General features: G+C 31.8%; 2 protein-coding genes across 5 annotated transcripts; one reads left to right on the top strand and one right to left on the bottom strand.

Moving 5' to 3' along the window:
- The first annotated feature begins 8 nt into the window (after positions 1-8).
- LOC123675625 (fatty-acid amide hydrolase 2-A-like) lies at positions 9-20,037 on the top strand. Of its 4 annotated transcripts, none has more exons than XM_045611060.1 (8): positions 9-151; positions 8,852-9,039; positions 10,540-10,738; positions 10,949-11,181; positions 12,913-13,179; positions 14,463-14,606; positions 17,884-18,321; positions 19,785-20,037. In XM_045611060.1, exons 2-8 carry the CDS (start codon positions 8,860-8,862, stop codon positions 19,899-19,901), a joined length of 1,578 nt encoding a protein of 525 aa, XP_045467016.1. In that variant the 5' UTR covers positions 9-151; positions 8,852-8,859; the 3' UTR covers positions 19,902-20,037. The 4 variants fall into 4 exon arrangements, with proteins under 4 accessions (XP_045467016.1, XP_045467017.1, XP_045467015.1 ...); XM_045611061.1 differs by lacking the exon at positions 9-151 and adding an exon at positions 192-339; XM_045611059.1 differs by lacking the exon at positions 9-151 and adding an exon at positions 6,077-6,269.
- LOC123675626 lies at positions 19,983-23,677 on the bottom strand. Its single transcript, XM_045611062.1, has 4 exons — positions 23,520-23,677; positions 22,345-22,482; positions 21,862-22,061; positions 19,983-20,156 (listed from the first exon to the last, which is right to left on the bottom strand). Exons 1-3 carry the CDS (start codon positions 23,569-23,571, stop codon positions 21,880-21,882), a joined length of 372 nt encoding a protein of 123 aa, XP_045467018.1. The 5' UTR covers positions 23,572-23,677; the 3' UTR covers positions 19,983-20,156; positions 21,862-21,879.
- Positions 23,678-23,877: the final 200 nt, after the last annotated feature.

Below are 23,877 nucleotides of genomic sequence, written 5' to 3'. Positions count from 1 at the left end.
TTCCAGAGAGATGTTCTGATTAGACATTGTAAGTTGATATCAATACTTAGATAGGTACTCACAATATCATCTAAATTGATATTGAAGACTTGTAGATTGTAGAACCTATAATCAATAGTGTTTGATTCTTTTTGATACAACTATATCAAATGTGAGTATGAGTATTAGTTAACTGCACGTATAATAGAAATGATACATACATTATACATATGTATGAAAATTAATAACTACTTTTGGAATGAGAATCGTGATGTATTGAAGCAAATTACTGACAATAATTTACGCCTTTGCTATAGGCAACCCTAAATACTAACGCTTAGGGTACACAAGTAGTAAATCGTGAGTATTACATTATTCATTTAGGGCTGTTTGGGTTTGCAAGTCAAAAATATTATGGTGCAAAATCTTATTTCATAATTTTGATTATTTTTCGATACATTTCATGTAATGAGTAATTCGATTTTGTATAGGTTTAATTTGGTGGATGCGCTATTCAAAAATAATTCCTGTCTTATCCCAATCATTGTATAAAAAACACAAGAAATAGAAAATTTTCAACCTAGAAGTCCTCGATTGTTCCAAATATAAGTAAATACTTAATTTTTTCCGAAGAAATCACGTTACTGTATAGACAGAGAACCTGAAATGTTTTTACCATGCTTGCAACAAAGCTCAAATTTTCAATTGAATAAACACTTTTTGAGTATTACTCATTTAAATTAATTCCTATTGTACTTCGAAACATGACCTGGAGTGTGTGAAAGTTGAAGAAGTTTTATTGTGGATTCCTACTATGAAAGACCATAGTTTAGTATTTACTCATTCAACGCAAAATATCTTGAATTAATTTCAATTAAAATAATAATAAAAATATTAACGAATAAAATGAAAATGACAGAAATTCGCAACTCTGAATCTATAATCTATCTTTTCGGTGAATTATTTTATATTAGGAATCATCATTACATATTCTGAATTCCTTAATTGTGTTAAGTTTTCGAGAAATAATTTGTTGTATTCCCTCGATTTTTATACTTCATAATTAATATATCCTTATCCTTATCTCGAGCTTAGAGGATCAATGCGATATAGCAATTGTAATTTATGAACCAAGTTTCTTGTAAATGACATTTTCCGAAAAAAGCCTGAATGGATTTTTTATTCGATTTTTGGATTCTACAAATTCCAAAACTAAACGTAAAACTAGAACTTTTCAAATATTCCAAAGGTTTATCATTATAATAATAATGATTGATTGATGTGTCACAATGATTTCGCTAGTTCAAAACTCTTATATACCGGGTGTAACAGGATCATGGTACACCCCCCTTATCTCCGTTAGTTTTGAAAGTAATGGATTGAAATTTGGGATATCCCATATACATAATAAGCGACACTTTTTGATCTACAAATGATTATTTTTTCGAATTTCGATTTTTAAATGGAATACCCTGTATAATATTACATTTTTCATTTGGAACCATATTGGTACCGTGGTACTATTTATTAGTACTATTAATGAGGAATTTATCCATACCTGGTGATAAACTGTGCCATCAATACAATCAAAATAACAGCTAAAAGAAAATAAGAAAATACAATTATTTTGTTTTTTTCTGATCGAACCAATATTGAGCTATATCGCCTTAGTTACCATGTGTCATAACACACTCATATTTCCCAAGGGAAATATGAAACGTCAGTTCATATTTCCCTAGGGAAATATGAAACTATTTCTTTATTTAGTAACAAAATGGAAACTGCAATTGTTGAAATTTCCACTAAAAGTATTTCCACCAGATACAAAGGAAGAAGAAATATCTTGTTCATAATTATTCGACGACGAGACTACAGTTTTCTTGAGAACATTCCTTGCAGCAGCAGTCTCGGACGATTCTCCCAAAACGGTCTTCAAAGATTGTGATGCTGCAGATGGCTCACCCTCCACACCTGCTATCATCTTCGCTACCTTATTTTTGTGCAGCATACTGTCCGCCAGATAGCCTTCTGCAACAGACGAACTTTTCCAACCACCATGTCTCTTGAGTGTTGTCATTGAGGCTCCCGCATCGGCAACCAATGTCGCGGATGTTCGTCTTCCACAATGACCTGTATAGGTTTTCGGATTATCTAAACCCAACCATTCAGCAACCTTACTCGGAATTTTTCCGAAGGTATTTTTGCCGACAGGCTGAAGAGTACACTTCTTATTCCTATAAGCTACGAAGAACCTAAGAACGCCTTGCGGGCGCAACGCTGAATACTCCCTCACCAAACGAGCAGCACCCAGATCTTCTTCATCAATTATAGTGAATATTCTGTTTATATCATTCTTAGTCTTTGAGACTTTGATTATGATTACCGAACCACGATCTTCGATATCTGAAGATAGCATATTCACCAACTCTCGTGTTCTGCAGGCGCCAAAGATTTCCATTATTAAAACAACCTTCAAAATTATGAATGTAAAAATCTTATCAACAGAGGAAATCAAAATGAAACTTTTACCTTATACATCAAAAAAACGTCATTAGGAGCTTCACTCAAGAATGTCTTGAGCTGCTCCCGGGACAACACTGATGATTTTTTAGGAACGTATCCTTTATTTTTGTTCTTAACAAATGCTTCGACTTCATCGAATAATTTGACATCAGTTTTTTCCTTCAAATGTAGCATTGATCTTAACATCGATAGTTTCGGCCATAACGTGTTTGGAGAATATTTCTGGGACTGGGGATCGAATGAATTAATCATACATCAAGAATAACAAGAATCAGAGCAACATACCAAATCTTGGAAATATGCTAACAAAATACTATCGCTCACACCGTCCACCAATTTTTTTCTTTTCCACTCCTGAAAGCATTCGTACTCTTTACTGTAGGCAGCTTGAGATTTGGCTGGAACCAAAGATTCACGGGCCTTTGCCGCTTGAGTTTCGACGTAGTTCGACATTTTTTCATTAATTTTATTTTTGACAAGACGTCAAAATGAAACCAGTCAACCAAGATTCTCAGAAACATGGCCCATAGCAACGTTAAAAATTTAATTATTACAAAAATATACAATCTAATAATAATTTTTCCTTATCAGATTGTTTCAATCAGAAAAAAACTATTGATTACACCACGGGAAATATGAATACATTTCCCTCGGTTGTCTATACATCCCTCGGGCTCCGCCCTCGGGATGTAACTTTGACAACCTCGGGAAATATACTATTCATATTTCCCTAGTTGTAATAATAGCTATTTATGTAATTTTGATTTTATTGAAAGCACATTTTATTAACATGTATGGATAAATTCCTCATTAAAAGTACTAATAAAGGGTACCACGGTACCAATATGGTTCCATCTGAAAAAATTGAGTTGTACCCCAAAAACGATTACAATGAACTTTATTTGCTCATAAAAAACGCAATTTAGTGTTTTTGACAGGATTTCGATTTTTCTAGTATTAGACGGGTCAATTGGAATAATAATCATGGCACACTCAAATGGAAAACTAAAAATTTAATTATAAAAAATTTTGACGTTTGAAATGTTACCTATGTGGTATCATTGGATTCAGAAAAATATGCAGATTTCAAAAATGTAATGATATACCGGGTGTTCCGTTTAAAAATCGAAAGTTGAAATCACTTCCGGCGAAACAGGAAGTGAAAAAAAATCATTTGTAGATCAAAAAGTGTCGCTTATTATGTATATGGGATATCCCAAATATCAACCAATTACCTTCAAAACTAACGGAGATAAGGGGGGTGTACCATGACCCTGTATGAATGTTCAAAGAAAAATCAGAAATTCATAGAGACCCTTTTCTAATAGGCTCGAAAAAATGAAGAAAAGTTCATTCAAATTTTCGAATGAATTACTCCATATTGAAATTTCCCTATATTCAATTCCTTATTATTTCATGGTACTCAAATTATTAACAAGGACAGTTTATCCTAACCGAGGTTTAAACAATAATCGTGTGTGAAACTTGTGAATTGTCTTCAACATCCACAGATTGAAAATTCAAAATAAAGAATTCCCAATTTACATCTTTGTTATTGTAATCAGAGTTCATAAAATATTTGGAGCTTTTTCCGCTGAAATGGATTCTTTAAATATCCTTATTACTTATTTGAATTTTTGAAGAGCTATTTTAAATTACCTCTCATTCAAGTAGACTTCTTTGTTTTCATGGAATTTGATGCGATTTATTTATATGAATTGCGATAGATATGTGGTTTCTTTCAAGAAAAAATATGAGAATAATCATTGGACCACAAAATGTGAGCAATATTATTTAGTTATGTTTATGACCATGAACAGCTTTCCAGAAGTTCTCGTTTTTTCAAGGAAATCAAGTGGAGTAGAAGTATACCTACATTGATTCCACTAAAAATTTCCGGGACAAGATTGGAATTGAATATTTATTCACATAAGGTAATTCAAAATATTCCACAAGAACTCATAGCAGACAAGCCAAATATTTCAGAGTTTAATATATAGATTATCACTGATCAATAGGTTTTGAATTATGCTTTAAAATATTATTATAGCTGATGAGCTAGTTAGTTGGAGGAAATTCTCCGCAATCATTTCTTCTCATGAAAGTAATTAATGACAATCTGATGACACCTGAAACGAAAGAAGTAGTTTTATGGTATTCACTGAATTCTATAATAGCCTTACCTCAGAGACATTTACAAGATCTTTTTAGGAAATTTATGTTGTTCCTATTAAGTGGGAATGTAGGTACTATGAACTATTCGAATACATTTTCAAAAATACTATCATCTTGATCAATAAAGCTTGAAGCTCACAAACCTCCACTTAATTTACTATTGTCATACGTGTTTGTGAAAGGAATCAATCGCATTTCCTGTGAATATGTTCCTTCAAGATGAGGCAAATAAATTTTTGGGTAAATAATAAAAAACTGATATTTACTGATGAATTTGATGAAGTTAGAAAACATGCTTGAAGAAAATAATTGTTATATTAGTTTTACCTAAAAAAATATGTCCTGAACATTTGATGGTTATAAGTTTGAGTTACGCTCTATACAGGGTGTTACTAAATTGGAGGTACAAACAAAAATGGGAGATTCTTCCGATAATTCCAAGAAAAAAATCTTATAAACATATGTCCACAAACGCTTTGTTCTCGAGATACAGGGTGTTTAAGTTTGATGTTTTTTCCAAGTTTTTTTCTCATAACATCTGCATGAGAGATCCACACCCTCACAAAATATTTAACTGAAATTTGGCCAATTTCGAGTTTTGGTACATCACGCGATATGACAATTTCGATTGCAAATCTAAAAGGTGCTATTTTTTTTCTTAGAAAAGTGTTTGTTTCTCTCATCCAGAACTTTTTTTTTTGGTTGACCACTGGTAGTTTAAAAGACGTGAAAATAAACTTTGATCCAGCACTGAAATTTTTGGTTTTCTGCAGTTTTGTCGTATCTGCTACCCATTTTTAGGAACAAAATTTCAAGCAATTCTCTCGAAAGGAAAATCTCAGGAAAATCCAAATTATCATAAATTTCCAGTTAGAAGTTGTGATGAATGAATGAATTATACTTTTCGGTGCTTATTTTCTCAATTTGTAGCAATGATTCATGAAGATTCGATAAACCCCTATAAGTATCGCAAAAAAAGGAGGACTACAAGTAACAAATTGTTCGCGGGCCCATAAATAGAATTTCTTTTTGAAGTTATATAAGCAATCTTTTATTTTCGTTTGTACCTCCAATTTAGGAAAGTATGAGAAAATATTTTCGAGAGCAATATCTAGCAATGAAATTCCTGAATTTGAATAAAATTATCTGGTGGAACAGAACATTTTTGTTATCTGCAGGCTGCAAGGTCAGTTCATCATTTATAATCAATTATTGTTCTTACGAAAATTTGATAAAAATTACAAACCAATCGTGAAGTACCGAGGTAAAAAAATTAATCTAGTCTCTATCACCATACAACCTTGAACTTCTGAAACACGGATTACTGAACTCCACCATGTGTCTGTCAGACGACGATGGTTGCATCGGATGGTACCATTCGAAATGAATCAATGAGATTGTTATGTTCATAAAATGTACATACTGGCGCTTCACTCTCTACGAAACATTGTGAACTGACGATGTTTTGGTGCAACATTAATTATTCGTTTCTCAGTGTGCTTAAAATATTGAATAACTGAACAATTCCCCTCGTGCCGATAAAAGTGTGATAATAGTTCCTACAGTCTTTTCACTCTTCAGTACAATTCGCGGTAGGTACACAGTTTTGTTTGTTTATAAAAACTTAGGTTTTTATCAATGTCAAGAAAATTTGTGTTCATGAAAGGTGAATTTCTGGATCGATCTTTTGGAGATATAAATCGCAAATGTAATTCGATAACTTTTCGAAAAACTATTGGTATTTAAAATGAGTTACCTTACTTATTTTTAGAAAAATCACATACAGAAAAAAAATGTAACCGACAATTTTCCATTCAGTTATTGAATATTCATTTTCTTATCATGAAATAACATTGCAAATTTTACAAGAGTTCTTTTTTTTTCTCGATCAAAGAATATCCCTAACTGAGAAAAATGAATCCGAAAACTTCAGTTTTTGTTCGTGTTCAATTCTGTTTGAATGAACGAAATGTTTTACTAAACTATCATCGTATCTGCTGTTGCACCTTCCAAAAAAACTTTTTTCATTATTAGCAAAAATTCCCTAAATTTACAATTTTGAACCTTAAAGGATTTGTTATTCTTTTTCCAAACAATAATAATAATAAAATTTAGTACCTTTATCTTTTAGTGTTATACAATACAAGCTGATTCCATTTCACTTAACCTCATCTGTAATTTTAGAATTTTTGGCTTGAAGGATGAGGTTCAATCAATGAAAACGAATCCTTACTCAAATTCGATTCTGCCCGTCTTTTCAAAAATAAGGTAATTTCAATCGGAAAGACCTAAAAACTTTGAATTTTGTTTTTCCAACCATTGAAAACTACTAATTTGATCAGAATTTGTATTTAGATGTGAAATAACAATTTACAGCTCAATGCAAAATTGAATCAGAGATCATTCGAAAAAAAACATTAAGTACCCAATATTTCCGTGACCACAACTGAGGATTTAAGTGTAAATATACAAAACAATTTGGAGTTAGTGCGAAATTTCTTCCAGATCAGAATCAGAGAAAATTCAAAAAGAATATTGGAAAAGAAATACTCAATATTGCCGTAACAGTGAATCCGTTCGATTTGAAATTTTGCATGCATTTGTAAAATAACAATATTAAGCTTCATGCTGAATTGGGTCGATAATGTCCTCAAAATTATTAAAAAACATTAACAACATACGAGTTTTTCCCTGAGTTGAGATTTCGTAAATTTAAATCAAATCTCAATTCAATGACGTCAAGTCATTATTTTTTTTAATTTGTTGATTGTATATTGATGTTTTACTAAGGGGAATATCAAAGATTCTTAAAAACCAAGCATAGATACACACCATTAAAATTGTTTATTGGTTTGATGTGAGTTGTTCATAAAAAAATTTTATACGCTTGTTACGGTAGAAAAAGTAAAAATTATGGATTCATAATCAAGGATAATTTCATAATTACAATTCAAAATGAAAATCCAGTTTTTCAGATACAAGTGCTGGATAAGACATACCACTTTTAATAATTGCTCCTACCAGAAATTTTTATGTCTTGAAAAATCCTATTGAATCAGATCGAAATTCATCACAATAAGAAGGTCGATATGAATTATAAAATCAGAATTAATTTCAAGCTTCCATTGAATTGTTGATACAGGCACAATAAATCAAGTGAAAACAATAAAATCTGAATTGGATCAGATGAAGGTGTTATTGTAGGTTGATCTCGTAATATAAGAATACAAATCGTATACCAGTGGAAAAAAAACACTTATTCCTATTATTTTTTGTTTGTTCTTCATTGAAATATGATTATTGCGATAAAAAATCATTTATATACCTCGTTGAGAAACTTATCATTCAAAGTATGCGATAAGAACTCATAGAATTATAGTAATTATATTAAACCTAGGTTAATTCATGAATTATATCTACTTCCATGTTTCCCAATACTGTTGTTGATATTTGAATACATCTAGGAACAAATAGAAATGTAAAGAGTTCAAATGCCTCTCTGAACAAAAACTTGTGAAAAATTTATTTAAAAAGTGTAAAGGGGGTATTTGTTGAATTCTGCCGATGATTCTTTCATCCTCTTAAAATGCTTGTTATTTTAAGCAGTTGCGTAAAAATTATGGTACATTATGATTTATCTATCTATTATAATGCAGATCCTCTATCAAGAAAGTATTATCTAAAAATACGCTAGAAAGAAAGTTATTAAAAAACCTAGAAATATATAGGTAATAATGAAAACTGAAAATGAGAACAATGGTGTCTCACAGAAGTGTGAAAATTGTCAGAATTCACTTTTTTTTATACCTAACACGAATATGAAAACAGAATCGAAAAGTATGAAATGGTTCCTTCATTCCTCTGGATAAATTAACTGACAACGACATCAGTGAGTGGTTTTTTTAAATCTTCCATTTTGTGGTACACTGATACATTGTAGTATAAATAAATAATTTATATACATTCATTAAACACGTTTATTATACTCTCTTTCTCAATGAAAAAAAATTGCCGAAAAAATTTCCTTTCTAAATTGGTTAAAAATAAAATCTTGTAGTTTTAGTTCAAATTATGTCATAGTGTGATATATTTATGTTTAGAATATGGATTCTGTATAAGCTCTGAGCTTTTCTATTTCAATGAAAATTCAGTTGACTATTGATTTTTTTTCCAGGAAAAACAATGTTTGCTGCTTACTGCCTCAAAGCTGTAATTTTCATTATTCTGAAAATTATTTGGGTGGCTTTTATACCATTGAACATAATAAGGTTATTTTATAAACGAAAAATTTGTCCCCCCGTAACGAATGACATTCTCCTCCTACCTGCTACCATCTTGGCTGAAAAAATTAGGAACAGAGAGGTATGTGTGATCATATTATATTTTATCGATTGAAGTAATCAAATTTCGTCACCCTTTCACAAAGCAAGAGCCCAGGTCACTTATTTTCTGATTAAGAAAATATTTCGCTCTAGATTTAGTGAATACTACGAAGGTGCCTGCTAGTTTAAGTTGTTGACATTTTCAAAGGTATCAGGTGTTAAAGGTATATTAAACGTTTTATAGAGCTCTGATGATTTATATGATTTTGAAGTTTTGCATCAACCGCATCTCCGAACGTTTTTTTCCTCATAAAAATAAAGTAGATATAAACTACTTAATTGATTAACGAAGTGAGTCGATCATGGGACAGCTAAGCTGCTCAGTTGGCTCTCTCCTCACACAAAGATAGATATCCTGTATTAAACAGATATTGAAGGTTCAGTGCCGCTACATTCGTTGTTGTTTGAAAAATGGATAAAAAGGAGTTTCGCATATTGACAATACCCCTCGTACATATCGATTAAAACCATATTCAAATTGAACGAAATGCATTTTCAACTGCTTGACCATCTAGTTTATTCCCCAGATCTGATCTCAGTTGCTTTTTGTAGACCTCAAAAAAATGCATTCTTCGGGTTTAATGAAAGCAAAGACGAATCTTCAATAGAACAGATACCTATTAAAAAGAATACAGGTACTCATCACTTTTAAAGGTGACTATGTTGAAAAATTATGTAGATTTTGGAAAGAAAACTGTTTTTACTTCTTGGGCCCGGGTCTTATTGAGGAAACTTAAGAAAGGTTAACAATGTTGTTTTATATACTTTTAGCATCGGATTCCCCTGAATTGGCCCATAGGTCAAATTTGTAGGAGTTTATAACTTAATAGCACATACTCACAAAAAATACTGAATACCACACATTTTGTTAATCAAATATAAGTCTTAAGGTCTGGCTGCAGGATCTTGATGCACATGAGCTGCAAAATAACCTGGACGCTGTGATAGTTTTCAATCCAGATTAGGCAGAAAAAAATTGGGAGTGAAAATGCAATGTACATGGGATGCTGACAGTGCTTTTTGATAAAATTTTCTCCAAAGGGTGAATTCCGGAGGGGCAAAGAATCCGAAATTTTTGGAAAGATATTAACTTGAAGAAATTGCTCTCTTAATCATCACTTTGAATTTTTTGTTCGTGAAGTAGAACGATTTAGCTGAATATACGTGTCTTCAATTATCCTCCGCGTGGCACCTGCTCAGCTCCTGCGAGCACTGACAACCCGGAAACATACCTGAAAGAAACACTGGATGCCGATAGCTGTCGGATATTTCTGCCTAAGATGATTGAAAATTATCACATCGCGATTACTTTCTAGCTAGAGTGAACCGAGCCTTAGATATCGATATCAATATCTAGACAACAATTAGATATCGATATTCATTTTGTTCGCTTTTTCATCTCTTGATAAAGTCCTGTAAATAATGAATATTCATCGTGCTTCAATTAAAAAAAAATCTAGAATTAAATCTTTTTTATAAGCTTTCTAGTGAGACTGTAGTAAGATCATATATTGAAAGAATTTCTGAAGTAAACCCCTTGTTGAATGCTGTGATAGAAGACAGATTTGAACAAGCTCTGGAAGAAGCAAAGGATGTAGAACACACTTTGAATAGTTTTTCCTCGGTGAAGGAGTTGAAGAAAAAATATCCCTTGCTGGGAGTTCCTTTCACTGTAAAAGGTAATCACATCTTTTAATTTTTTGAGTTGAATTCAGTAAGTTAATATAGGAGAATAGAAAGATTACACATTTATGTTTTCACATCTTTTTCGAATATTTTCTCGTTCATCATAAATTTTTCTTGTTTAGAGTCATTCAAGTTTTAATCTTAGGTGTTATTTGAATTCTTATGAAATAAAAATTCTAATTGATTTTTTTCGAATTTTCAAGGAAGTCTTGCAGTACGAGGATTGGATCATTCCTGTGGAGTAAAAATGAAGCAGAAAGAAGCCTTGAATAATGCTGCCACTGTACAAAAACTGATAGATGCTGGAGCAATTCCTTTATTGGTTTCAAACACTCCAGAATTTTGTCTCAACTGGGAAACCACAAACAAACTTATAGGAACAACCAACAATCCCTACGATACAAGAAAAACCGTTGGTGGTTCCTCAGGAGGTGAGGTAAATAATACGTAAGCGTTTAACCAACACTTTGACAACGTTGTTGTCATCTTCAAAAACTAAAAGTAATTCAATCATGGACATCGTGATCGAAATGTTCGTTAAACGCTAATGAAGATTCTGTGGTTTAATCTGTGGTTACCTCAACTTGAGTATAAGAAATGAGTAAATGACCACCATCAAATCGAAAGATGAGTAGATGAGTAGGTACTGAGAACAACACGTTTTGAGTAATCCACACTTTACCCAGTGTTTTTCGTCGTTTCCAGTCAATTAGTAATATTAGTTTTTGATCGTATGAGAAATATAGATACATTTATGGGCTATGCCATTATAAACGTTAAACATTCCGAATCTTATTTGAAAGTTCTTTTCAGTCTATCCTCTGAGAGATTTTGTTTTATACGTTTTAAATTTGTTTAGATGTAAAAGATAAGAATAGAACAGAGAAAACTCTTAACTCCGGAAGCTACTGAGACGTTATGCTGAATGAATAAGTAGTTAGAATAAATGTTTTTTTTTACTGATGCAGATATCAGTAGCTAACATTAGAGTGTGGAGGACCTTTACATGAAAATCTTGAATACAAAGTACAAATAATGCTTGCGACTGATTTATAAATCAAAAACAGTTGTAAACATTAATATGAATCAGAATTCTCACCATACTTTCATAAAAAAATAACCTTCAGAATCGATGTTCATAATGGTCATTTAATATATAAAATCTCGCATAAAATAGTATAATTATACTATTTTTAGAAAATTTCTTGTCTTTTTACTTGTTTTTCAGAGTTGATTCTCTAGGAGCATTGAAAATTTAATGACCAAGTTTATTGGATGGTTGATTAGGTCGTTGAGGAGAATTGAAAAATATACTAACTGACAAAGAAACTGCAACACCCAGAAGGAGCTATTTAAATTTTAAATTCAACATAACATAATTAAACATAGATAGTGTAGCAAGTAAAAGATTTTTTTTCTCGAACAATTTCAAAGGATATAAATGAAATTAATAAACCAAAATTGCACTGTCTGAATGATTTATTTCATAATAGAAGAAATAATCATCCGAAGTAACTGAAAAAAAATGCATTTAATCATTGCTATTCAAGGTCTGTGGAGTAGAATGCGTGCAAAATATCAATGTTGAAACATGTATTTTAAATATCTATAGATAATAAAAACATATTCAACTTTGATATCTACCCTCTATTAATACCAAGAAAAATTCAAAATTCCCTTCAATATGAATTTTTGATTATAATGTTATCAATTTTCATTCAGTATCCTAGACTGAATGTGCAATTTCAATGAAGGCTCTCCTTGATTCTTAATGGCTTTGAAATTTTCAACTTCATTACTGTCAAACTGTCATAAATAAACTCGTCAACAACAATAGGAACAAACATTAACCTTTGGACTATTGCATGGAATTACTTGGCAATCTTCCACTTAGCATTTTGTCAAAATTTCAAAGTGAAAAGTAATTCTGCTGCACAACAATATACTTTGAGCAATATTAGGGTATGATGCAGCAAACAACTCCAAAACTTTTTGTTGAATACTCACACAATTCTTTTTCAACTTTGAATGTTTTTCATACAACTTTGATTGTTATTCATTTGAAAAGTTGCGAATTAGTTAGGTGCAACATGCCCCTAAATAGAAAATTATTTCCGATATTAAGGGATTTCTTATACACCTCTGTATAATATTCTATTGTCATCAGGGAGCTCTGATGAGCGCAGCAGCCTCAGTTATCGGAATTGGCTCTGATGTGGCTGGATCTCTACGTATTCCTATGCACTACTGTGGTGTTTGGGGACATAAACCATCACCAAAAATAATATCCATAGAAGGTCATTATCCTAGCTGTCCGGAGGAAGAATGGCCTGAATTTTTTCACGTGGGACCGATAAGCCGATATGCCTCTGATTTGTCAGAGGTCTTTGAACTACTGGTCGAGCCTAACATGAAAAGTAAACTAAAGCAACCTGTAAGTTTCAGAATATTCTTAACTCTGGTTGATCAACTATTGAGGGGATAAATAAACGGATTCCCCACTAGACTATCTGTTGTGTTTATGATGTGTATTATAAATGAAAAAGCATGCGACCATTTTTTATATAGTTGTCGAAAAGCTCGTGAACGTGTGTAAAAAAAAGCTCATTAACCCTTAACCCTTAACGCTGTTAAGCGTAAATATGTTCCATTGGACAAGGTCGAATAAAAAGTGGAATAAAGGAAAAACACGAATAAAAAAACTATTTATAATGGACGAAGCATCTTATTGGTTTTAAAAATTATATATAAATGAGCAATTATTGAGATGTCTAATTAATTATACTGATTTCAAAAAGAGGTATGGCAAATCATTCTACTCTCTACTTTTTCTACATTCCAGACAAATAGCATTCGAGCTATGGACGACAGTGTCGTACCCAGACATAAGCCTTGGGGGGGGATAAAGAAAAAAAAATTGAGTATTCGTTTCCGATGTTCTTTGAATTTTCAGGCACTTTTGAGATTGATTTTCAACTAGAGTAGTTCGGAGCTTTTTCTTTAGAATCTCATTATTTTTCACTCGATTGTTTATTTTTATCATAAATTTGGAATTTATTACCTCAGCTATACCGGATGTTTTTTCAAGTTGTTGAGTTGAATCAGTCAAAATCTTCGAAAAGAAAAATGTTTCGAAAAAATGTATCGAATAAGATTATGGTTTTGGAGGGGAAGTCCACTTACGCCAGAACCTCTTCCATCTAATGCCCCTTGTAGAGCCTACGGGGTCAATATTGGAATTTCCAATAGGAACGCCTGTTTTTTATTGCAAATTCGTATTCTACTGAAAAGACAAAAGATTTGTGCAAATAATTTTTCACGAATCGTCACAGTATAGGTACATGTATATTTATTATTGAGTGTTCAGGAAATATTCAAAGCGACACGCACTTGGAGCTCACACTGTTCCCCCGATTAGCAGATTTTCTGTGTCTTTTAGACTAATGTTTCGGGTTAAGGGTTTAAGTTTTTGTATTCATCAAAATTCAATTTTGTTACCAGAATGATTTTACTTTTCCGTGATAAAAATAAATTTTACAATAAGTTCATTATTTCAGAATTAAGTGAATAACTTAACTCTTAATGAGTTAACGAGCAGCTGAAATACTCACATGATAACACTAAAAATTTTGGAAAAAACTGTTTATTTGCCCTTCATCATTATTGCTATGACGTCTTATGATAGACTCTATCAACTTTCATATCTTCATTTTTTAGGGGGATTTGAGAAAATTGAAGGTGTATTATTTGAAGGAAATCAAGAATTGTATTGTATACAGTGCTAACGAAGATACAAAGAGGGCGGTAGAAAAAGTGGTGAACTATTTCAATAATTATACTGTGAATTCTATGGCTAAAGAAGTAAGTATCAGGTATCCACAAATCATGTTATATTCTCTATAAAAATTTCCTTTTATGTACCATTATGTAGTCAATAGTATTTCTCTATTTCAGTGTTGTAATGAGTTCATTACAGTTCTAAAAGTAGTGGTGTAATGAACGCACTACAGCATCGTTTTCAGTTATATTTTTCGTTTTGTGGTTGTCTATGCTGACTTCCAATCCTATCAAATTTCAACAAACGTCAGTAATAGTCAATATAATATAATTTGGATATAGTGAAATGATTTGCAACATTATTTGCAATTTCTACCAATTCTGGTGATGTTAAATCGATTTCTTCAGACATAATTCACGAATTTAATGCGTAATTGTAAATTATTTCAAAATTCGAAACGTACGATTCATATTCAAATTCCGTAATCTGTCAATTTTTGTAATAGTCACACCAACTGCCAAGATACAATAAAAAAGTCACTAGGATGAATAATCTGAATTTTTCATTTAATTTCGTCAATATTTCACAAACCTTGACTGAAATAGAGAAAATATCGTCTAATACTCGTTGCAGAAAGCAATTCCAACACTCAAGCGTTCGAAAACTCGCTGCTTCTTCGCTCGTTTTCGAATTTCTCATTCGTGTTGGAATAGAAGCCCATTCTGCAACTTGTTTTAGAATATACTATTGCAATATCACTTCAACATACCAACTAACCAAGTTCATCTTATGAGTATGATAATCAATTTTCTCTAATTCTGTTGCTATGTAATCTGTTTATTCTGCCTCATCCTGTAGAACAAAATTGTTCGAGAATATTGCAGATTTCATGATTATATTTTATTTTTTTAACGAGCGTACATATGAATTCGTGGTCAAGAGTGTTGTGGAGAAACTAGAGTAGATTTTCTATGATTACAAGTGGAGCTTAGCTTGTACCATATCGTCCATATCAATATCACTAACATTTGTTTAAATTCTTCGAATCTGGGAACAAGCTGAACGCTACTTGTTATCACAGAAAATCAACTCTGATTTCTCCACAGCACTCTTGACCACGCATTTAAATGAACGCACTCGGAACTCCCCCCTCTCCTGTCATCATCTGTCAAATTTGTAATACAGAAAACTGTTCTGCCAATTCAGATTTTTCCATGCAAAAACCATTGAATGATATTTATAGAAATATTTCTTCAATTTCAATTAAATTTCTTTGAGTTATAGAGAAGTACAGTTGAAGTACAGAAAAGAATCATTTTACCATTGATTCATTCAAAAACGAGTTTTTGAATTTTGAACTTGTGAAAGAATATTAATGCCTTCTGCACTTTATTATAAAAAACAATTCCAAAATATACTTGCCAAAGACATAACTGCTTTAAATTTATAAAAAAATACAGAATAACGATTTGGGACAGAGACGGCAACTCTAAATCCTTTTTATGTATCCTTTGTATCATTTAAATATTTATGATGATTATGCTGAGGAAAGTATTGTCTTCTGTCGGAATATTTTCAAATGTCACAACTCCTTTAAAATGAACCAAATAACGAAAATTGTATTCATTTCACTATGAAAGCATTTGGTATCTGCCTAGTGCTAGTAGCTAGGAAAGGTCCTTATGAGTTTTTAGAATCTATAGTTCCAATTGGATAAATTCAAGAACTATAGAATTATAGAACTAAGTACAGTGCATCCCATTTTGGGTGAGACAGCCAGGTTTGTCGCTTGTTATTTAAGATAGAGCCTTGCGGGTTTCACGTTTCTGACCTACTTTTTCGTGAAACTCAAGTTGGTCTAATCAGATTTTGCATAACTGTTTCCGTTCAAGAGATACAGGGCGATTTTGGAAATTGATACTTTTCGGACCCCCCCTTTATCTCCGAAGTTATTAGAAATAATGCTGAGGTAAAAACTACGTCTGAATCAGAATTCTGCGTAGAATCCAGTGGCGTACTCAAATTTTTTTTCGGGGTATGGTTTTGAAGATTCAACATAAACCTATATTTTTTTTAATGGAACACCCTATATATCATTACTTCGTTGAATTCGTTATTTTTTTTCCTTCAAAAGGATGTATGATACTATATAGGTGGAATGGTCAGAAATGTTGAAAAAACACTAAAACATCAAATAATGATGATTTTTTGTAAATTAGCAATGGATTTCTCATATGAAAAAAAGGTTCAATTGGATAATTTTAATTTGTGATTTTTATAAATAGTAGAGTAAGCAAACAAAGATAATACACTCATCACTAACATGAAAAACAAAACGTAGGTACCTATTTAATAGCAACAAATAAATAATACAAAAATTCATGAACATTGCATGATATCTTACAGCTTAAACTGTTAAAATTACTGTCCATTTTCCTCTAATACATAATTGATAAAACTTTTCAATACGCCTGAGTGCATTTAATATTATAAAAGGGCGGTTTTGTAAATCCTGGAAAACTGCCTCTGTTGATGCACGAAGTTCTTCGAGACTGTTATGTCTTTTACTGTAGTATATTATATGTATTAGGGCAAATGGACAGCAATTTGAACAGTTTAATCTGTAAGATATTATGCAATGTTTATAAATTTTTTTATTATTCATTTGTTGCTATAAGGTAGGTACCTACGTTTTGTTTTTCATATTAGTGATGAGTGTATTATATTTGTTTGCTTACTCTACTATAAATAAAAATCACAAATGAAAATTATCCAATGAATCCTTTTTTTAATATGGAAAATCCATTGCTCATTAACAAAAAATCATCATTATTTGATGTTTTAGTGTTTTTTTAACATTTCTGACCATCCTACCTATATAGTATCTTATATCATTTTGAAGGGAAAAAAATAACGAATTCAACGAAGTAATGATATATAGGGTGTTCCATTAAAAAAAATATAGGTTTGTGTTGAATCTTCAAAACCATACCCCGAAAAATAAATTGAGTACGCCACTGGATTCTACGCAAAATTCTGATTCAGACGTAGTTTTCACCTCAACATTATTTCTAATAACTTCGGAGATAAAGGAGGGGTCCGAAAAGTATCAATTTCCAAAATCACCCTGTATCTCTTGAATGGAAACAGTTATGCAAAATCTGATTAGACCAACTTGAGTTTCACGAAAAAGTAGGACAGGAACGTGAAAACCGCAAGGCTCTATCGTAAATAACAAGCGAGAAACCTGGCAGTCTCACCCAAAATGGGATGCACAGTACACATATTTTTTCAATGTAATAAATATATAAATATATCGTGAACGAGCTTGTAAAGATTATTATCCTGGTAACGTTCTAGGTTAATGGTGATCTCTTCAAATTTTCTTCAGAATACTCTTATATAAGATTGCTTTTGATGAACAATGTTGACAACCTATTCAAAGGAAAGGGAGAAGGTGCACATATGGAGCTATTACGTTTTTTTTGTTGTCAATCACAATCAGTATTCACATCGATTGCTTATGGACTTTTAAGATGGTGGCTTTGGGCTTTACCAGAATTTTATAAACAGAAAACGTTCAACGATCTGGAGAGTCTTAAGACACAGATTTTAGAGTTTCTGGACGATGAAAGTGTTTTAATAATACCCACTTTCAGCAAGGAAGCTGGTTTTCATGGTGATGTGTACAAAAGACTGTTCGATTATGGATATTGTGGTATTTTCAATGCCTTAGGATTACCATCTACCGATTGCCCTGTTATGCAAACAGCAGAAGGGATGCCTATAGGAATTCAAGTAAGTTTAAAGGCTCGGTTGATCTAGAGTGGTTAACATCCCGTACAAAGTCTACATAGATCACAACCGATTCTCTTAACTCAAACTCAAAGACTGAGACCAAAGACAAAATGAAAAAACTTTAAAACATTTAATCCCAAAAGATATTTTCGAATTCGGTTTGAGATTTAACGTACTCAGAATGTTGAAAAATTACCCAATATCGAATTCTGAACGAAGGTCCGACCTAGTTAAGATTTTGCGAGTAAATATGAGGTAACAATTCTAAGCTTCATGTAAAATTTCGTGTTGTCATCAGAACTATAAAAAAATGAAAAGGTTTTGAGCTCTGGTTTATTCAAATGCCAATGGACTAGTTTTCATTTTTTTGTTAAGGATTAATTCTGAAAATTTAAGTAAAATGATAAAATGAAACAAAAATGTGGAAGAATCATTGAAATATCTCTAGAAATGAAAAAGTTATGGGACTTTGAAGTTGCGCTTGGAAGAATAATTTCATAGTACGTGTAAGTGTCGTGACGTCACACACTAGACGACTGGTATTCGCAGAGTGCTTACGAATTCATTGGTGTACAATCACTTGTGCCGTTCGTGTCGTGTTTTGTTCGTTACACGATGGCTGAAATAACTTACTATATACATACATATAATTTCTTTTTACTTTTTACTCCTCACATAAATATGTTTTGCCATTGATAGACTTCAACAACCAGTACTCAACTACAAACTGTTTATGAAACGTTTTTTAAATAAATCATCGTTATAAGTTGAATCATTATGAAGCAAACTCAAAAGTAGATACTTACTTGAAAAGTTTAACTCCTTTTATTTCTGCACTGACATAAGATGGATTTGAAGAAAAAAACTCCATCACTGCGAATATATCTATTTTAGGCAAATTGTCACTTTGTCCTTTCACGAAGCCTTCTTCCATTATGGTGACATAAAAACAAAACTCGAGTTAAAACTACACTGTACAACTACAAACGGCGCGAGAGCCTTGGCGCGGCTAAGTATTTAAACGTAATTTATGGTGTAGCGATCAAAGGCAAGAGCCGTGACGTCACAGACCAAAGACGTTCCGCGCTAAAATACGTAAATTTAAATAATTTATTTCTCAGTCATTTATTGATGGATTTTCGAAATTTTTTAACTGATTTATCAGTTTTGCTCTATATTTTAATTCTATCGTGTCAAATATAGTATTATCAACATCACTAAACTAGTCCATTACGGTCTTGAAGACAGAACTGTTTATAGGTATATGTGTTCTTCAAGAGCGCAATTGACGTATGCTGTCCTATTTTTTTTTTGTATTGCCAGTGGATCAGAATAACTATAAACAATACCTAGGAATGTTATACCTAGGTAGAGAATGTTATATTCATGATCTTTCATACATTACCTAGATGCCCCAAATGCATGAATGAACAAGCGTTCAATAAAAACTTCCAACATTTCAGGTTGTTGGAGCACCTTATTGTGATCGACTCTGCTTGGCTGTTGCTAGAGAAATCGAGAAGGCATTTGGTGGCTGGAAGCCACCGACTCTTTCAGTTAACGGGCAACATAAACATTGACATGGAAATTTTAGGAAAAACCAAAGAGCATAGCATGGAACTAAATTAAATTGGACAATACTGGTGAAATAAAAGAATTAAGAATGTATATGTATATATATGATTTTATATAAGAAACAATAAAAATAAAATATCATTTGGCTTATCAAGAAACTTATCTACCTAATCGAATGTTTTCTTCTGAATTCTTCTTGAAATAGCAGCAACAATCTCCATTTCCATGAAACTTCTTATTAATAAATTTCTAGAAAAATCCTGAAAAAGGATATGATAGATTGTTATAATAGCCTTAGTTTTGACAGAATTGGAAGAAATGATTAAAAAAATAGTACCTACATCTATCTAATGAACCATTTCGGTGAAAATATTTTTTTAGGTATAATAATTCTTAAAGGTTTATGTTTTAGCATTCATCTTCAATTCATAAAATTTTAAACGCCTGGGTTCCAAATGTCCCATCTGGAATTGTTTGAATTTCATTCAATAGTTTCAGTGATAATTAATTGAATCTATTAACTTAAACAATCTTGTCGTTTTTTTCAATTGTCTTTCAAATTATTGAATGTATATTGCTTATTTACAAATATAATTGGGGCATTTGGAAATTTAGAATGTCACGAATGAAACATAAACCTATAAGAATATTATCCTATCCTAAATACCTGTCTTCCCAGAAATGGTATACTGGACAGATCATATCTCGGATCATATTGTGGCATAATTTTATGAATGTCTACTTAGGTATATGGCCATAATACATATATCCAGTAAGGATGTTTTAGGAAAACGAAATCGACAATGAAATGTTGATGGATTTTATGTATTCAAGCTGCCATCTATATGTATTGAAAATTAAATTTGGAGTGACCTAACAGTCTGTCATTTTTTGCTTCATTTTTATTATGCAGATGAAGAACAAAAAAGATATATATATAACTATATAACATCATTTTGATGAATGTTTCAGAAGATCTCTATCAAATATAAACAACTTTGGAAAAATTCACTAATATAAGTGATGTACCGGGTTTTTCACCATAATTTGACCCCCCCTTTAACTTTGTTACTGAAAGAGGTACAAAAAAATGTTTTTTACAAAAGTTTCACGAAATCGACTAATGTTTTTTAAAATGATTCCAAAAAATGAAATATATACAGGGTGGGCAACATATTGATAGCAACTTCATTTTTTCAAATGGAACACTCTGTATATTTTTCTATATTTGACTAGTTCATTTTCCCCTGATTTCGAATATATAACATATGTTTGGTCTATCTCTGTTATTCTGAGTACCACAGAGTTTCAAATTTTCAAGAACCACCTGGCATGCTCAGTAATCAGTTTTCAAGTGGTAGGCTGCGATAACTCAAAATGCTTTTTTTTGAGTTATATCGTTGGCAACGATATGATATACGTTTTTCACTATAAATTAGAATTGGATGATTCGGATGCAACTCCATATATTCTCCCCTTGTAGCTTTCTTATTTTTATTGTTCTTCACATAAAGTGAAAACAGGTATTTCAAATTTTTCCTCTTTCTGTGTATGAAACGTATATCGTTGCCAACGAGATAACTCAAAAAAGAGCATTTTGAATTATCACAGCCTTCCACTTGAAAACTGATAACTTAGATTGCCAAGTGGTTCTTAAAATTCGAAACTCTGTGGTACTCAGAATAAGAGAGATAGGCCAAATATATCTTATATATTCGAAATCAGGGGAAAAAGAGCTAGTCAAATATAGAAAAATATACAGGGTGTTCCATTTGAAGAAATGAAGTTGCTATCAATATGTTGCCCACCCTGTATATATTTCATTTTTTGAAATCATTTTAAAAAACACTAGTCGATTTCGTGAAACTTTTGCAGAAAACATTTTTTTGTACCTCTTTCAGTAACAAAGTTAAAGGGGGGGTCAAATTATGGTGAAAAACCCGGTACTTATGAGTTTTTACTTACACATTAGGATTATAAGCATTAGTATCTTTTCCTTATAACTCCATTACACAGATCTTTATCGCAAATGTAACAACTCCTCAACTTTATTAAGCCGTAAAAAAATTTCTTCGCTTCCAGTCTTTCTGCTTCGCACATATTCCCTTTAATAATTTTTTCACATCCTCGGGTAGTTTCGTACATGGTTACATTGAGGACAGTGTCTGAAATCAATCGAATTGTATATTATGAAACGTACTTTGTATTTGAAGAATGTAAATTAATTATCAAATGAAATAAACAAAATTTATTTTAGATATCACACCAACAGACATAATATGTCTCTGTGATTATTGTTTATTCAAAACCTAAGGTCGAATAAATTATTTTATTTATTTTTTTTTTATTGTTTTGCTATCACTGTGGCAGCAATTGATATATAAAATTACCTGATCTGATCTGATTTTTAAATTTGAGGACATTTGAAAATTAATAGAAGATTCTTACATTTGAACTTGTATTCAGCGCATACATAGCCTTGTCTCGATGGGCAATATTCTTTATCCATAACCCTTCCAAAAGAACAGTCATCATCGAATTCTGAGAGGGATGACGAATCACATTTGTAGCATTTCAAAGCAAGAGCTGAAAAATATAATAGCTAGATTGAATAATAATAATAATATAGAAACTAATATAGAATAAACATGATGTTTCTAAATTGGGAGGTACAGAGGAAAATGATGCATATCTACAGGGTGATACTTCACTGGTAGATTATAAAAATTTGAAAAGAATCTTTGGTCCAGTACTTCACTTTTTAGTAAGGGAGTAAAAGTTTGACTTTACTCCCGCTCTAGAGAGAGTAAAATACCTTATTATACAGAGAATTCCTAAATTGGAGATATATAAACGGAAATGACAGATTGTTCTGTCATGTTTTATAAATATGGCCTGCAAACCCTTCGTTTTCGAGATACAGGGTGTTAAAGTTTGATTTTTTTTTCAAGTTTTTTCTCATAGCACCTTCTATTAACAAGATATTTATATTTGACAAAGATATTACAATTTGATGTTTTCATCATGTGAAAATATACGAATTTCGAAGTCAAATCTACAGGGTGCCCGCTTCTTTCCTCCGCAACTTTTTTTTAGTTGACCACCAGTAGTTTAGAAAAATGTAAGAAGAAAATTTGGTTTGACGTCTAAATAATGATCCAGTTCTGAATTTTAAAAACTTGAAACTTGTGGAAAACCACAAGTTTCACATTGAAAAAATATTGGTTCAGTACTACACTTTTTGGTTTCTTTCTTTCTTTTGCTTCTAGTTTTATCTTATTTGCTATCAAACAATTTTTCAGTAATCCAAAATCCGAATTATTATAAAGATCCAGAAAAGCTGCTATACCTAAACATCACAAAAAAAATCGTATTACAAAAAACACTCTGTATCTCGATAACAAAGTTTATAGGACTTTTTTTTTATAAATTATCCAACGAATCTCTCATTTTACTTTACACCCCCAATTCAGGAGCACCCTGTAAGTAAACATCATTGGAGAACTGTAAAGTTGCTTATAGATGAAAGTGAAAACAAAGATAATATGGCAACATTGAATTCATTTCAAAAAGGGCAATTCGTACGTGGGTCCATTAGTCCAATTGATTGTCGTTTCACTCACCTGCTGATACCAAAAGTATTAATACCGTTGCACTAAGAACTAAGCGATTCATTTTGATTCGACAGTGAAATTATTTCACTATTCTCTTCTTTCTTACTGCTTCAATGGTTCAGAGATATAGTATTTACTATTATTAGTACTCAACTCAAATGCTGGTACATAAATATCGAGAACAGACGCATTACTCAGATAACAACTTTTGTGTCAAAGGTTGAGTAAACAGTTTAATTCTTAAGCTTCCCTTGAAATTGATTCAGTCTCTGATAAGAAGGCGGCAGATATGGATCATAGAGTTGAATAAAAGACTTTTTTCAATTATTAATTCCAGGAAGTGATAGAAATCACTCAACTATTCCGG

Source organism: Harmonia axyridis, chromosome 3, assembly GCF_914767665.1.
Source record: "Harmonia axyridis chromosome 3, icHarAxyr1.1, whole genome shotgun sequence".
Taxonomy (NCBI): domain Eukaryota; kingdom Metazoa; phylum Arthropoda; class Insecta; order Coleoptera; family Coccinellidae; genus Harmonia; species Harmonia axyridis.
This window is presented reverse-complemented; position numbering and strand designations above follow the sequence as displayed.